The sequence below is a fragment of the Gasterosteus aculeatus genome, chromosome 4 (assembly GCF_964276395.1).
Source record: "Gasterosteus aculeatus chromosome 4, fGasAcu3.hap1.1, whole genome shotgun sequence".
Taxonomy (NCBI): Eukaryota; Metazoa; Chordata; class Actinopteri; order Perciformes; family Gasterosteidae; genus Gasterosteus; species Gasterosteus aculeatus.
In genome coordinates this window covers 10,770,474-10,786,170 of record NC_135691.1, presented here as the reverse complement: position 1 = coordinate 10,786,170, position 15,697 = coordinate 10,770,474, and the positions used below count along the sequence as shown (strand labels likewise).

At 42.6% G+C, this 15,697-nt stretch overlaps 3 protein-coding genes across 5 annotated transcripts; 1 reads left to right on the top strand and 2 right to left on the bottom strand.

Moving 5' to 3' along the window:
* Positions 1–962: 962 nt before the first annotated feature.
* LOC144382920 (uncharacterized) lies at positions 963–5,515 on the bottom strand. 2 transcript variants are annotated; one of them, XM_040175237.2, is made up of 8 exons: positions 5,261–5,515; positions 4,324–4,599; positions 3,948–4,250; positions 3,330–3,617; positions 2,895–3,049; positions 2,701–2,799; positions 2,557–2,601; positions 963–2,151 (listed from the first exon to the last, which is right to left on the bottom strand). In XM_040175237.2, the coding sequence occupies exons 1-8, from the start codon at positions 5,301–5,303 to the stop codon at positions 1,987–1,989; spliced, it is 1,374 nt and encodes a 457-aa protein (XP_040031171.2). In that variant the 5' UTR covers positions 5,304–5,515; the 3' UTR covers positions 963–1,986. The 2 variants fall into 2 exon arrangements, with proteins under 2 accessions (XP_040031171.2, XP_077958299.1); XM_078102173.1 differs by lacking the exon at positions 2,557–2,601.
* Positions 5,516–6,121: 606 nt separating this feature from the next.
* LOC120818287 (uncharacterized) lies at positions 6,122–9,595 on the bottom strand. Of its 2 annotated transcripts, XM_040175238.2 has the most exons (8): positions 9,384–9,595; positions 9,009–9,154; positions 8,731–8,863; positions 8,350–8,622; positions 7,967–8,272; positions 7,727–7,875; positions 7,522–7,641; positions 6,122–7,197 (listed from the first exon to the last, which is right to left on the bottom strand). In XM_040175238.2, the coding sequence occupies exons 1-8, from the start codon at positions 9,424–9,426 to the stop codon at positions 7,024–7,026; spliced, it is 1,344 nt and encodes a 447-aa protein (XP_040031172.2). In that variant the 5' UTR covers positions 9,427–9,595; the 3' UTR covers positions 6,122–7,023. The 2 variants fall into 2 exon arrangements, with proteins under 2 accessions (XP_040031172.2, XP_077958298.1); XM_078102172.1 differs by having other exon boundaries at positions 8,350–8,863; positions 9,384–9,572.
* A 1,006-nt stretch (positions 9,596–10,601) lies between these two features.
* On the top strand, positions 10,602–15,664 carry LOC120818285 (uncharacterized). Its single transcript, XM_040175235.2, has 11 exons — positions 10,602–10,813; positions 10,960–11,017; positions 11,486–11,500; positions 11,581–11,711; positions 11,790–11,925; positions 12,193–12,474; positions 12,648–12,986; positions 13,083–13,264; positions 14,297–14,398; positions 14,521–14,625; positions 14,720–15,664. Exons 1-11 carry the CDS (start codon positions 10,721–10,723, stop codon positions 14,945–14,947), a joined length of 1,671 nt encoding a protein of 556 aa, XP_040031169.2. The 5' UTR covers positions 10,602–10,720; the 3' UTR covers positions 14,948–15,664.
* Positions 15,665–15,697: the final 33 nt, after the last annotated feature.

The window sequence follows — 15,697 nt, the reverse complement described above, 5'->3', positions numbered from 1 at the left end:
GCGTGCAGTTTGAATGGAGTAGTTCACTTTAAACCCGCAATGATATTTTACAATTAAAATGACTAATTTGGTGTCTATAGTTGAAACGTTACTGCAGCTTTAAAAAAAACACATTTAGCTGCTAAATAATGTGATATTTCTCTGAGGAGCCGGTGGAGCCACAGCGGGGGGAGCAGTCACTGTCTGCAGGTCTCTTCCTGTAAGCTGTGAAGCAACTAAATACTCCTCAAGTTAAATAATGTTCAAATTATTATTACCATTTCTAATAAAAGGTATGTTCTTCTTCGGCGTTAATAACATGTCCGTTTGTCATAGTGCCAGTTTCTGTCTCATTATCAGTTATATAATAGTCCTGGTAAGACACACACACGAGGAACTAAACTCTTCAATTGTGAACTATTCTATTTAAACTAGCATTTTTTTAAAGGTTTCTACTATGGGCCACTCAATCTTAATGTATACATTCTTTATGAAAGACTAGAGAAAATAGTTTGTGTGCTGGGCATAAAGTAATGAGCAGATTAAATTAACAACCTCTATCCGCAGGTCTCAACGCATAATCAAACTGATCAAACGTGAACTCAGAAATCCAATGGGTGACACACAGTTAATGTTTTGCAAATTAGAAATGACAATCCGGTTTATTTAAATTAGAAAAATAAAAGTATGGGTCAAGTACGTGTCAAACTTAAAAAGATTTCAAGGCTAATCAAGTAATTGCTTATTGTCCCTCATTCAAACAGATTTATGTCTCTTCGACACACAAAAGGCTTCGCCGTATTCTGACTTGTGCTCGGTTGGGTTTCCTCTGTGATCCTGTTGCTGTGGAGGAATTTCTATGCTCGGGTGACGTATGGGTGGGTGGTGCTTATAACGTCGATGAAGTGGAGTTACAGATTTACAACGTAAAGAAAGTGAAAACATGAACACTAGAAAAAAAAGAAACATTCCAAACCAAATAGTTTCAGTGTTATTAGATTTAATGCATTAAAGATTTAAACACCAAATCCAATTATACAATCAATAAATTCATGCATGTTTAACAACGTACACAAAAAATATATGTTTGTAAAAGTCCCACATATATTAGACTTAATGTAATGCACGTTTGGTAACATTTTGACATATATGCAGAAATATGTAACAGGAAACCGAAACTGGGTCTTGTTTCTTTTGTGTTTTTCAAACAATCCATATAATATGACTTCTACACATCTAGATATATTTATGTAACTGGCCTGAGCAAATTAAATACACTAATTATGCATCAATATTAGTTAACAGCCAATAGAGGTTAATTTGAAGAATCCACACTAAACTACGATGGAAGTATCAACTTTTACAAGTTTTTAACAGAACTTCAGCTGCAAGTGAAATTCCACGCAAGAGATCGTCAAGCAAATGTACCTCTAGAGCAACGACGACTTTCACATACAGACAACTTTGCAAACATAGGACTGGTTTACCTTTGTGTCGTCACAGTAACGCCGGTCTGCAGTAAATCATGGCAGTAAAACAGCAGGAATGAGGCAGCTATTCACTCCGTAGGCTCCTGTGAGCAATTCAAGTGAGACTCACGAGGTAAAACATTATTGTGAATTCTTTCTCAGATTTTCATTCAAAAGTTATTTTTCATTCCACTGATCTAGAGCTAACAAATTCTGCAAATAAGGCAACATGTCCGAGCCAATCAAGAGGTAGAATCGGACGGGTAAAGATTCATTTCACAAATAACAAAAATAACAGGCTTCGCAAATGCAAATGGCTGTATAAGAGGTCATATGGCAGGAAGATAAAAGGGCACTTCAACCTTTAAATAAAGACCTCTCGTGCACGTATTGCCAGGGTGCCCTTGGGCACGCAAGGTTCCCTTACTGGCTTAATCCATTAAAAGAATATGCGTATTTGCTAAAATATCAAGTTAATCCTTCCATGTCCCAGTAATCAGTGTTCACGCATTGCGATGTATCTTTGGAAATAAGGCCCTCACAGGAAGTTGAGTTTGTCTGAGGTATAAACGTCACAGCGGCTTGAGTCGGACTCGAGTGGGGGAGCACAGGGAAAGGTCACGCCCTTAAATTCAAACTTGGGTTCAGGGTCATGGTGCACTGGGAGAGATGGAGCAGCTGGCTGCTGAGCATCAGGTAAAACCTGCAGAGAACAAGAAACGTGAGTATTACAAGGAGGTTACAATTCATGAATTAGGTCTAAAATACAGATATATCACCTTCTGTTGTTTTAGAGTTGTTGTTGTTATTAAGAATATTAATGTGGAAATATTACCATGCATATCTACTGTATGTGTTCGCTACATCTATGGTAATATTCATTATGGTAAAGATAGTGATTTAGTTTTTAGAATAATCCTTTGCCAGTGTGATTTGGGGGAGTTTGTTTGCCCCCAAGGACACGCACACATTCCTCCACAGGGCGCATTTCATTTGGAGAAACACTGACGGACGCAAACAAGACATCGGAGAGCTAATCAAGAATACGCCGAGATGGTTTTGAAAAATAAATGTTAAGAACAACAATGGCAAATGAATTGCTTTTTACCTCAGAATAAGAGGGCGGCGAATCCTGAAACGGATGATCGTGTACCTACAATGTGAAGCAACACGTGACAGTTTAGTTGTGGAGGGCAGGAGAATAAACAGGGTTCAGGTTCAGGTTTCTCCATGAGATGCAACAAACACTAACCAGCGAATCACTCGGAGCAGAAGAAGGCTGATTGAAGCAGTTTGTCCCAGAGGGCTCAATGAGTTGGTCTGAGCTCGGTCCGCAGGGCTCATTGTAACGCTGTGGTTAAAATAAAAAACACAATGTGGAATCAGGACATAAACGGCAGGAGCCTCGGCTCCACTGGGCTGTGCACGCGGGCAGTGCGGCCGTACCCTTTGGTATTGGACCTCTGGTTCGGCAGCAGCAGTTTCAGTCGGCTCCTCTTGGGACTTTTTCTTCCCACAGCAGCAGATCTTGCAGCAACAGCACAAGAACATGGAGAGGACGCCAACCCCAATACTGAGACCAGGTAGCGAATACGGTTGTGCTGCAACAATCAGTCATTTAGTGGATGGACAGAGAATGTATCGGCAATAATTTTTGGTAACGCATCAATCATTCAATTCAAATCATCAAATTTTTGACCGTCTGATTCTCTGACATGGGAGAATATCCTTCCTGTCTCTGATTTGAATTACTGTTTACTTTCATCAACGGGAAAAAGAAACATTTCAACAAGAAGTAGATAATAGAAAGAACTAATATGATCAGACAATACTGAAATAAAACAGTAATCTGACACTTATCAAATAACAGCGGTTACTTACGCTCCATTTCCAGTGTTACCACAAAGCCTGTGTTGTCATTCTGATCTCTGATCTCATACCTTCCGTTGCACGACATCTGGACGACCTTGTTTAAAACCCCACATGGCTTTAACAGCTCAAACCCGCTGCAACCGATTTCATCCAAACCCTCCTGCAGCACGCCTCCATAGACTAAGTTAATCACTGAGTCGCCTTCTGGCCGGAAGTAAATGTTACAGGAGTTTGGTTCCAGATTAAAAGTGAAGTTGAAGTTGTAACCAGGTGTCCGTATTACGGTCCTTAGGATTTCTGCAACATAAGACACACAACACCCAAAATGTTATGAGTACCAAACACTAGATTCTAGCTTTGTCTTTCACATGGCAATTTTTCAATGATGATACATTTTTTAGTTGCTCAAAAATATTTCCTCCAAAATATGACTTGATACACTTTGTGTGCACAACATAATATTGAGTGCATTGGTTTGTACTCCACTATTGCTCCCTTCAAACAAAAACTTTGAGCCAATCAGTTGACGACAATTAATTTAGACCAGAAAGCAAAGCAGCGACGAGTTGGTCAGTGGTGAACATTTAAAAACACAGTCACCTGACACTTCGTAAAAAAAACACTTACGATTCATATCCAGTGACACCATTAAGGCCGTGTTGTCATTCTGATCTCGGATCTCATAGCGTCCGTCGCAAGAAATCTGGAGGACTTTATTTGAAATCCCACATGGATGTAAAAAATCAAACCCTTTGCAATAAAGTTCATCGGAATCCCCCTGAAGCACGCCGCCACGAATTATTTTATTCTCCAACATTCTCAGCCGGCGAGTTCTGCTTGGGAAGAAGTAAATGTTGCAGGAGTCTGGTTTCAGATTGAAGGTGAAGCTGAGGCGATCACCAGGTTCCGGACTATAGGTCCTCGTGGTTGCTGGACAATAAAAGAGAGAGTTTATCAGAGTGATATTGCAAAATAATAGATGAGAGCCAAGACGGATATTCACCTTTTACTTCAAGTGTGTAGGTGGAAATTTCTTTCAGATCTTTGTCTCTACTTATGTAGTGGCCACTGTCATTCTGAGTTAACTTATGTATCGCAAAGATACTACCCGTCATTACAAACTTCCTATCCAATGTGATTACGCGTTGATCCTTTTTCCACAATATCGTCACATTTGAGTTGTGCTCCGGGTGGAACTCTAAGACGTGAGGGTTTCCGTGCAGCATAAAGTAATAACTCTCCCCATACTTCTTCACCACGCCAGTGACACGAGAGACCCCTGATGAGAGAAAGTCCAAAAGAAACATTGTTAGTGTAGGATATCTTTTTGGCCTTCAAAATAAAATTGCCCCCAAAATCATTCAACATGGATCTGAAATTTAGACTTCAAAACATTGCAATGTATTATCTTTACCTACATAATAAAATAAATCATTTAAAATATCATCTGAGTTCAAAATAAGATAATTGTTGTGATCACGGTGTTTTTTAAATAACATCGTTATGCATATTCCATTAAGGTATTACCATCGCGGTTATTATGAGGCAGTGAGCAGAGAAGCAGTCGAGTAAACCAGTGAGCACGAGACGTGATTTCAACGTGGAAATCTAGTTTTCTGTAAATGTTACAAATGTGCACGTCGTTTCTTTGTAAACCTCTATAATAATTCTAAAGCACAAAGTAGAAGATCAAAATCTGCTCTGAACGTATACTAAAAAAACTTTACTTTTGAACCTATTTTCAACGGCGTCGATACACATCATGCCCGCTGGGAGGGAGTTTAATGTATATTAAATTATCATTACTAACGTATAAACAGCTCTAATTGGAGATGTGTTTAATGCATGTGGTTGCTTCCCTCCGGTCGGGTACCACGCACAATCTGTAAAGCAGTATCAGTATCTATCTCAAGTAAGATGTATAAATTAGACTTACTCACCCATACAACCAAGGGCACCCAGCAACAACAAGACTATCATCATTTCCCGTGATTGTAAACGTGAGTCCAGTGTAAACTGGGACCAGTTCACAGTTCAACATGTAGGTGACGGCAAACTCTTTAGTGTGTTCACACTATTCAGACAGAAGTAGTACAGCGCACTATGACGTTATTATTACGATAACAACACAATGCCGCACGAAGCTCCGTATTCAGAATGCAGAAAACGGAGAAGGGCGTGTCCGTGCGTGGTGTGGTGCGTTCACGTGTCATCGGAGATGGGTACTGCTCGTGTATTTATGCCTTGCGTTTGAGCCCCAAAATCAAGATTGCATTCCGTTCGAGAGCCTAAGGGGTCAGGCCGCGTGGAACTGAATGTGACCCGAGTGGGGAAAGCTGAATTCCAGTGTATGTGCGCGGCGTTTAGCGGGGAGGTTTTCAACGGAACCGCCCTTCCTGATTCTGGACGAGTCGAACAAACCCCTCAAGCGCGCAGCGTCACCGGGTTACGTCGGACCGGACCCAGGACCCAATGTGCCTTATCTCCTCTAGTTAGGTTAATTTGGTCTGGAACAAAGTGGAAAGAAACACATTGTTGCCATTGTGTTATTTAGCCTTTTAACAGCCACGTCAAGATTGATGAATTGCATCTGAAGGTTAAATCCAACAATAATGTAACTGTGAGAGAATTTGCATTATTTTCATTTTTTCTCTAAATAGAAATTCTTTTATGATTATATCGTGGTGTACATACATAACAGCCCTTTCAAATGTTGCTATTCTTAAAATTGTAGTTGTCGTGGGGCACAGATTCTATAATTGTGGGTTAGGGTCAATTTCATTGCATACATCTGATGGGGATTATATTAAGTCCAGTAAGGCAGTTTATTTAGCTTTCAAAATACCTCATTTAAAACACAAGTCAAAGTATACTTACATATTTTACACATAATACAGACACATATTTATACAAAATATGTAGACCACATCTGTTATGGTTAATGAATCAAGGCATATTCTCAAAAAATACAGAGGGTAACAGTTTTCTAAGACATAGTAGTAAAAGTAAAAACCTGAAATATGGTTAGTTAAAATTATATAACAAAGGCCACACAGACACGTTGATATATTTGGCTGAATTGGCACGTATGGGTTAGGAACAACCAAAAACGTTAAGTACAGCTGGTAACAGGGGATTTAACTGGTGATTGATTGGTGTTGATCAGGTTTATGTCCTCACTGTATAAAATCTGCTACACAGACTTTCAGTCACGACTCCAACATTCCCCTTGATATACTTGCAGCAGGAGAAGGTGTACCTATACATTGCTTATATAACCTGAGTTTAAAATACAAATTCATCATTTCATTTTACTACGGATATTACGATCATTTCCATCCACTCAACAAAACCTATAGTATGGAGCTACAGTTAAGTTAACATTTTTCTTAAATTGTTAGACGTCTTTGTATAACTCTTGACTGCTTAGTTATCAAGAGTATACCGGTTTGATCACGTTGCATTTGGATTTATATAGCAAGAAAGAGAACATCACACGCGTGAACCAACTGGTCCTGTGTCAACATAGTGAGAATTATGTCTAGTTTTTCAACACGGTCCTCATCCTGTGCACCGATCGCCACGACTTTGCAGGAATTTATTGTTAAATGTGCGTTTTGTCACACAGACCTATCGAGGGCCCCTCCTCACAAAGTACAATAATGGCTTCAACAGTGCGTCGCCTGAGTTTTTGGAGTGTTCTTTACAGAAAGTTGAGTTTATCTGAGGTATAAACATCCGAGAAAGCTGAGCTTGAACTGAGGGGGGGTGCATACTGCGGCCCTTTCAGCTGAAACGTTGGCTCGGTGTCCGAGGAGAGAAAATTAGTGGCGAGTGAAGGAGTTGCATTGACTCCCTCCCCTCCTGGAGGAGCAACCTAAGGGAGGTGAAAAAACAACAACTATGAAACACGTTTTACTTCCTGATCATACTGGGAATTTGTTACATAAAAGGCAGTGACTTTATAAAAGGTAACAACTTTATTTGTCCAAGTCACACTTCAAATAAATGTTGAATTTTGTCCAATGTTGTCTAGTTATAAGCACAACTTAAATAGATATATGAACTTTCAGTATGGAAAGGAAAAACGATTAAAGCGAGAAAATACATGGCCATTTGAGTATTGTTTTAACCCAGACTTGGGCCAAATCAGTGGATCACACTACAATGACTAACTGGCTGTAGGTTTGAGAACACTTACCAACGGCTCGAGAGAGATAGTTGTATGTTCCCTGGGAACTAGGGAACTCATTGAGTAAGGAGTACTGGGATCTCTAGCCGGTGCAGCATAGTAACTCGGGCACCCGGGTTGATTTGTGTCCTGCGATTGGAAGGATATTGAAGTAAAAACAGCAATACGATATAAATGATAACAAACGGTTGGTCTAATCTGAGGAAGTACTCACGTGGAGACACACAGCAGGTGGGGCTGCAGCCTGAGGAGCAAACTCGGCCCTCTTTTTACAACAGCACTTCCTCACACAGCAACAGCAGAAAATCAGAGCAAAGAGAATCCCAACAATTAGTCCAACCAAAGGAAGAGTTGGAAAGGAGTCTGTAAGAGCAGAAGAATGGGGCGGGGGTTACGTTCCTATGAACCATCAGTTCATTCCTGCATTTAAGGAAAACAATGTGCCGTTGCTCACCCGGGTCGACCACCAGCTCTGCGGTCTGGAACAGGTGGCCTCGTCGGTCTCTGAAGGCGAAGGTGCCCGAGTCTGTGATTTGCACGGGGTAAATCTGTACGCCCCCGCCAACGGACCGCAGCCTCCCTGCAAAACCTACTGAGTACGAGTCCAACTCCTCTTCTCTGAGCAGACGGCCACCGCTCATCAATGTTTGGTTTTCCTTTTCCCCCACAGGTGTAAAAGCCACCGTCCACAGGCGAATGGCCATAGGATTTTCAATCAAGACCTCGTCGTGAACCTTTGTATTGTAGTATCTCCGCAACTCTGTGTGTGATAAAACGCAACATTTCATATACACTGCACTCTAAAAGCTTGACGCAGATTCGATTTCCTAACATCACCTTTGACTATTAGCTTGATCCTAATGAGCAAATTGTTGTCTTTTCCTCTGAAGATGTAGTATCCCATGTCTGCCTGATTGAGATTCCCAATCTCGTAGAAATTACGGTTAATCTGCCCTCTGCCCCCGTTGATGGCTTGAGGGTCAGAGCGATTCCACAAAACCTTCAGCTGGTCCACACCGTGAAGGGGAGTGAACTCCAGGAACTCTGCCTCTCTCGGAACCTTTGTTGAGTAACGGCCCCCGTAATCCCGCATGACCTCGTCGACACATGCTGAAGAGGCATAAACAAACACGGTAACAAGGGAATAACTGTTTCTACAAGGTTTGTTTTCTGATGGAATGGAGCCTTTAAATATGCAATATAGTTTAACATTCTCACCTATAATTGTCAGCGTCACTGCATGTTGTCGTTCACCATTGTCACGTGAGATGGAAAAAATTCCTTCATCCATCTCTGTCAACTGTATTAATCTAAGCGAGCCGCTCTGAACTTTTATGCGTGGGTGCTTTGCCTGAGTCGGTGGACAACAAAAACACATTTACTCGGGACAGTGAGAAGATTCTGTTCATTCTGATCTACGTCAAATTACAGAACTCGGCTGTCATAACGATACCACGTCGTTACACTGTGTGTGATATGCAGATAAAGTTGCTCACCTCTCCTTTATCCATCAGCAACCGACTGCGTCCCCCTGTACTCGGAGTGAAGTACAGCTGGCCATTAAAAAGAGGTGGTGTTAAGTGAATTGGGAAAGTCAAACTGCCGCCATTGCACTTCACTTCAGGTCTAACAGAGGATGAACCTTTAATCAGAATAAGAGACAGACAGAAGGAAGATTCAAATGAATGTGCATCTACGAATAGACGTTGAAAAAGCTCACTTTTAAACCATTTTGCAACGTCTTTTCAACCAAAAAAAGGCTCCCTGGGGACTTATAAGAAGTCCTCCCTTCTTGGTGAAAGTAGCAACTACTCCGATACAACATGTCAGAAAGATCACACATGCGTTGGGTTTATATGAATGACACTCACCACCGAACAAGGCGGAGACGACCGTCGCGTAGAAGAGCAACATGTCCTGCAGAATGAGGGCAGGTTGTGCGTGTGAACGTGACCTCACGTACACTTCTCGAAATTACTTAAAAAAGGGTCTCACTGTACAGTAATTTCACGCCGTGTTTCGGTCGAGTTTGTTTTCTCGAGGAAGAACTGCAATGGGCGGTAGTGATGTGTTGTTCGTGAACGACCCGTTCATTTTGAACGAATCCTTACAGGGACTCGAGAGTTACGAGTCCTCTCAAAAAAAGATTAGTTCATTTTCTCGTGGCCACGCATCGGGACTTGCATAGGCTCAGCCAAGGAAACAGAAATGATTCGTTGAATGCAGGTCACGTGGAAAACGATCCTTCTGCCAACCAAGTGGTACCAGTGCTGAGCCTATGCAGGTCACGTGAAAAATGAACGATGAACGAATCATTGACCCGAAGACTCGGTTGGCAGATGAACGAAACATTGACCCGAAGACACGGTCGGGAGGTGAACGATTCGTTCATCTGCCGGATACAGATCTTTAGATCGTTTTTCACGTGACCTGCATTGGTTTAGTAGAGGAAACAGTTACATTATTCCCTTTCGCGTGACCGCTGTTTTTAGTTTTAAACGTGAATTATATTCTTTCACAAGTCATAATGACTGGTTTTGTTATTTTCACTTTACATTTACACTTACAGTTTAGTGCAGTGTAATAGTTATGACGTGATAATTGAATGCTAGTGTGAAAATAAATGATCACTTCAAATCATCCAGACTGTAATGATACATTATTTTAATGCAGGAATTTATCTTACCACTGACTCGAAAAAAGATTTGTTCATTTTTACTGAACGAGATTCAAAGATCCGAATCGGTAAAATGATCCGAACTTCCCATCACTACTAATGGGCGGGGCTTCCGCGGTCCAGTTTAACATAAAACCACTAAAACCAGTTGTGACGCTGTTTGCACACAAACCGACGCGTTGATACGCTGAATACATGCGGATTAATGTGTCTATGATAACACATATTCTATTGCATTGTTTTTAACTGAAGTAATGTTTTGATCTAAAATCATCTATACATTGAGAATGAATGTAGAAATGACAGTACTTTCTTAATAAAATACTTTTTTTCGCAAATGACCGAGAAGGTGTTCGGTGTCCAGCCCACCGGGAGGATCCCACGTAGTAACCGGGCATTCTCTTGCGCCAATGGCGGACTTACACCCAGGATCCGACCAACGTAACGGAGGCATGTGACGCATCTTGCGTAGGAGCTGCACAGAATACAGGGCACCATTTCCTTAAATAAACCAAGCGAACCCCACTGCACATGCGCGCTCTGCAGAGGACGTTGTTATCTCCTCGTCCCATAATCGCTCGCAGGTACCCAGCGGTGGATGTACTGTATTCTCCACGCATCCAGGTGAGTTCTCGCCGGAGTGACGCGTGTCCGCGTGTATCAATAGCCGGTGGGCCGAAGGTCCGCCGCGTCGCAGTATGAGGGAGGATGGGTGACGACCTCACTCCCCCGTGCTTGTTGATGAAAACCATCCCGGTCTGTCTTTACAGGTGAAGATGTCGTACAGTGCCATGCTCGCCTTCCTTTCGGCCCTTCCTATCTCTCTGGGTACGTTGGTGAATGTCGCGTTGGTACATTTGCACCGTGTTAAATTATCGGTAACTGATCGTTTAATAACGTTTTATGATTCGTATACACCACTCCTGTGAAGAAACCAATTTCGTAAGAATCCCTGCTGTAAATCAATTGTTTGTGTACTATCTACTGCACTTTAAGACGTACCGTTTTAGTGAACCAATGTTAATAAAATCATATTTCTCACTATCTAAGAAGCTGCCAGCTGTTATGTGCCATTATCAATAGAAATACACCAGTATTAAAGGTTACTTACATAATCAAATTCTTTGAGATGAATTAGGGGATTATTTAATTTCATAGTACGTCTTTCCATAAACAAATTAATTACTGCACAATTTACAAACCCATTTCTAATCCAACTTTGTGCTGCAATATGAAATGGTATCATTTTGCTGGAGATGATGAATAATAATCAGATTCGTCCTGCTCTCCCTACAGCATGGGATGCATCAAGTGAGTGAAAAGCATAACACTCCCCTCACCTACAAAGCATGCTCTGTGAAGAGGGGACTGACTTTCCTTCTCTACTGCAGGTATAAGAGAAGAAGCCCAGATTGTTTGTGCTGGGAGGGAATTCCGTCTGCCGGTTTACTCCTCATCCAGAATGGTGACTTTTACACCAAACCCCGAGGGGCCGCGCCGCGTCCTGCTGGACAAAACCATTGTGGGTTGAAGTGTGTTGATACTTGTTGTTATGTGTGTCGTCACCAGTTTCACACATGTATAAATTGTACATCTGCAGGTGAAGGACCCGCGGTTTGAGTGGACCAGAGACAGGATGCTGGTTCTGAGAGAAGTGACTCACGATGATGAGGGGCTTTACGCCATCAAACTGGTCTCTGGATTCACCTACGAGGCCGTTCGTTTGATTGTTTCAGGTCCGACATTCTTCTTATTTTATGAAGTCCAGCCTTATTTTCAAAATACATCACTAATAAAACGTGTCCTCAGTGGACCTGAACTATAATGAATAGCATCAAAGGGTCGCGAGTCAAAACTGTTGCAACCTGCTTTAGTGTCACTGTAGTTGAGTAAATAAAAAGCTAACTTTTTACACACTTTTGGATTACGTGTACTTTACTTTCCATCCTGCTGATCGTTCTCTGCCTCTCTCTCTCGTCCCTCACTCCTTCCTCCTGCTTCAGAATGCATCAAGTCCTACCACGGAAAATACGGCGATAAGTTTGAGCACAGCATCCCCGAAAACGGCTCCCTGCTGGAGTTCTCTCCCCGGGGCGCTCCGCCGGAGGCCATGCCGGTCCTTCTGTGGAACCGGACCGACCCCGTGACCAGCGATGCCGGCCGAGGGCGGCTGCGCGCAGGGAAAGTGTGGGTGGCTGAGAGGGTGACGCAAGCGGACCAGGGCAACTACACTGTGAGGGACAGCAAGGGGAGGGTCCTGCACCGCAGCTCCCTCAGCGTCCGCGGTGAGCAACGGCGGAAGATGACAGGATGACCTTTAGGAATTACCTCAACTTAAGGGTCCCGTCATCTATAACATTTATATTTTATCTTTCCCCCTCCACCTAACACCCTGCCATGTCGTCGCATTTCCTTCCTTCTCCACCCCTGTCTTTTGTGTTCATGGTCCTGGGTGCAGAGCACTCCTTCAATGTCACCCGCTTTACCAAGGAGTCTCTAAACCTGCCCCTCTTTCTTCCTGTCCCGCATGTCCACCTCATTTTTACCCCTACCCGATTCCTTGACGAATCCTCCCCGGGCCATTTTGACCCCAAACCCCCCCGTGGCCCAGTGCAGCTGATCCGTGAGGGCCACATACTGGACCACGACATGCGCTACAGGGGCCTCATCTCGCTGGTCAGGAATGGCAGCATCAACGAGGTCGCCATAGTGAGGCTGAATTCAAGGCACGACGGGTTTTATGAAATCAGGGACGTGGTCGGCAACCTGGTATCCTCCACCTGGCTGCAGGTGATTGGTGAGTGACAGGGTGTCTTTAGATGGTTTTTTTGTCTCATTCTAAATTTCTTGTTTCCTAATCCTGACATCTGTCCCCACGTCTGCTCTCTCCTAGAAAAGGGAGGCAGATGGCGAGCGCTTCTCAGATCCATCACCGTCCCTTCTGGCTTGTTCGTGTCGCTGGTCGGTTTCATCCTGTTCATGAGGCGATATCCAAACTGCAGCCTGTCGCAGCTCGTCGCTGTCCTCAGAATAAACCGCACGCCTCCAGCCAACCCTCCGAGGGTCAACATCCAGGTGAGGGAATGAGGAGAACGCGGTGTTTGGTGCTGCTGTTTGAGACAGTTGGGCAGGTGGGGTGATTAATCCGAGGGGGGCTGTATGCTTTGTTGCTTCCTGTCCTGTTCTCAAAATAAATACGCTCTTTCTCATGTTGGCATTTAGTCGGTTTGGTAATTTAATGAACACATCTGAAAAATTCAATAAAAGTCCAATTCATATTTTATATGATTTCAATATTTTACACATTGCACTCCTTCTATGCAATTTCAAATTTCAACATATCAGTCTGTCTTATGTTTCTGATTATAGATTAAAGACACTGAATAGCCTCCCCCCCCACAAATAAATATACCAGTTACAATTAAATTCAGAGTTTGTATGTAGGTTTGGGGAAAGTGTCAGTTATTACATAACCTCCACCATGTAGGGAGTTTATGTGGAACAGATTAAATAGCCATATGGCATTAACAGAGTCATCACAGGACTTTATGAATCAGAAGGGCTTTTGGAGCTCTACTGCGTATGTGAATAATTTATCTCTTTAAGCGTCAATTCATCCTCAATCAATATCATAGATTGTACAGAACGCAATCTATAAGGAAGACTGGCATGTGTGTTTATTGACAGTCCTTCAGATGTGGATAAAGCCTTCTGAGGCCTTGGTTTTGCTAAACTGTTGAGGTTTATTGAAGCAGACATACAACAAAATTGGACAAGCAAAAAATTAAAGGAACAAATGAATAGAGACGGAATTAGACAGTGGTGTCTATCACAAGAACGCTCTTCACTCGTCTATTAAAGACCCACATATCTTAATAACAACCCATAACACGGGGCATTAAAGCTTTCCGTGTGTCACCTTACGGTTCTGTTTTCTTAATTTGTCAACCATCTGTAGATCTTATGACGTGATTGAAAGGTCTGGGTGTCACCTCAAACGAAGCGTCTCAATTAGTATCATTGTGTCAAGTCAGTTGTTGAGCTGCTCACCGCCGTGTCACCAATCCAAGTGACTTCTACATGTTTGTTGCGTGTTTGCCTCTGCAGGATTACAGCCAGCCCAGCCCTCGGCCCTCCGGCTACCACGCGCACGCTGACCCGCCTGTAACGCCAAGAAAATGCACCCCCAGAGCCAGTCCTACTCACGCCGTAAGGCCCATCGACGCAGTTACATCAGCCAACACGTTCTGTGCGTTAGCTTCAAATGGTTTGTTAGCATCGTATATTTACATGTACCACTTGTGCTTGTGTGCTGCCGCTTGTATTTCTAGGGTTACTGTCCAGTTATGGCAGGAACCGCAAGAGCCGAGAATCAGGAAGCAAACACGTCGGCAGCAACAAGCTCCCCTCGTCCTCGTCGTCATTCAACCTCAGAGGTAATAACGCACTCTATCTGTGAGTGTTTGTATATCACAGCCTAAAATGTTTTGTTATATACAGCGTGTGTGTGTTTTTTTTAATCCTTCCTAGCCGGACTCATCTCACTACAATGAGGAAGAGAGAAGGATTTCCTTTTTGATGCCCGGGGCTTCGGACTGTCTCCACTCCTCTGAAGACTGTGTTAAATTCCAGATAAAAAAAGATGGGGATAATGGCAGGAGGAGCACGTCACGAGGTTACTTTTCCACTCTGCCACTAGACAGGGACACCTCTGAATCCTGCAGTGTTTACACTTCAGAAAAACTCAACTTCTTATAAAACACAGAACTGGAGCTGAAGGAAGAACAACAAGAAGAAAGAAGAAGAACAACAAGATATGGAGCAACTACAGTATTGGATTATGAAAATAAATACCCCACCTGTGCCTTTATGCATATTAGCCTAATTTGAATGGTATGATAATTGCATGCCCTTTTTTCATGTTTGAGCATTAGCTGATCTGTCTCCTATTTCACATTTCTTGACACTGAGGATGGTGCTCCTGAAATATCCTGCTGTTACCTACCTCCAGACCCTCAGGACCAGTATGATCTGCACTGTATTTGCTGAGTGTTGGTACGAGTGTGCTTGTGATGTGATGTCTAGGGCTACATAGAAATAAGAGTTGCGATTATTCAAAGGTTTACAAAAGGGAATTCTAAAGTACTGTACAGTGATAGAGAGATTGTTTATGTCTTTTTCCATCCACCATTTCCAAATGCAACAACAATTAATATCATGTTCAATGTCTGCTCAGCGGTTCAGTGGTTTTGCTGTGATAGTGTATTAACCCTCAAGGTAATTGTAGTAATAGCTTTGTGAATTGTAACATGATCTACCACATATTCCAATAGCCTGTTGTTCTATAAACTCTGTGTATGGGATAATATCATCACCAAAGCTTTCTATTGACAAGAGATTAGAGACTTTGGCTTGTGACATTTTTGAACATTCAAAACGTTACCTCTTAGACAATAAATTCATGTTTAACACACACTTTTGATTATGTTCTGCTTTAATGTACAGTAA

What these genes read in the sequence shown, in the direction of transcription:
- LOC120818285 (XM_040175235.2), top strand. Translation starts at nt 10,721, where the DNA reads ATGCGCGCTCTGCAGAGGACGTTGTTATCTCCTCGTCCCATAATCGCT. An exon ending in TGTATTCTCCACGCATCCAG is followed by an intron (nt 10,814 to 10,959) that starts GTGAGTTCTCGC and finishes CTGTCTTTACAG; the next exon opens with GTGAAGATGTCGTACAGTGC. An exon ending in CTCCGAGGGTCAACATCCAG is followed by an intron (nt 13,265 to 14,296) that starts GTGAGGGAATGA and finishes TTGCCTCTGCAG; the next exon opens with GATTACAGCCAGCCCAGCCC.
- LOC144382920 (XM_040175237.2), bottom strand. Translation starts at nt 5,303, where the DNA reads ATGATGATAGTCTTGTTGTTGCTGGGTGCCCTTGGTTGTATGG. An exon ending in GGGTGCCCTTGGTTGTATGG is followed by an intron (nt 4,600 to 5,260) that starts GTGAGTAAGTCT and finishes TTCTCTCATCAG; the next exon opens with GGGTCTCTCGTGTCACTGGC. An exon ending in GGTGTCACTGGATATGAATC is followed by an intron (nt 3,618 to 3,947) that starts GTAAGTGTTTTT and finishes CTTATGTTGCAG; the next exon opens with AAATCCTAAGGACCGTAATA.
- LOC120818287 (XM_078102172.1), bottom strand. Translation starts at nt 9,426, where the DNA reads ATGTTGCTCTTCTACGCGACGGTCGTCTCCGCCTTGTTCGGTG. An exon ending in TGCTGATGGATAAAGGAGAG is followed by an intron (nt 8,864 to 9,008) that starts GTGAGCAACTTT and finishes CCACCGACTCAG; the next exon opens with GCAAAGCACCCACGCATAAA. An exon ending in CACCTGCTGTGTGTCTCCAC is followed by an intron (nt 7,642 to 7,726) that starts GTGAGTACTTCC and finishes TTCCAATCGCAG; the next exon opens with GACACAAATCAACCCGGGTG.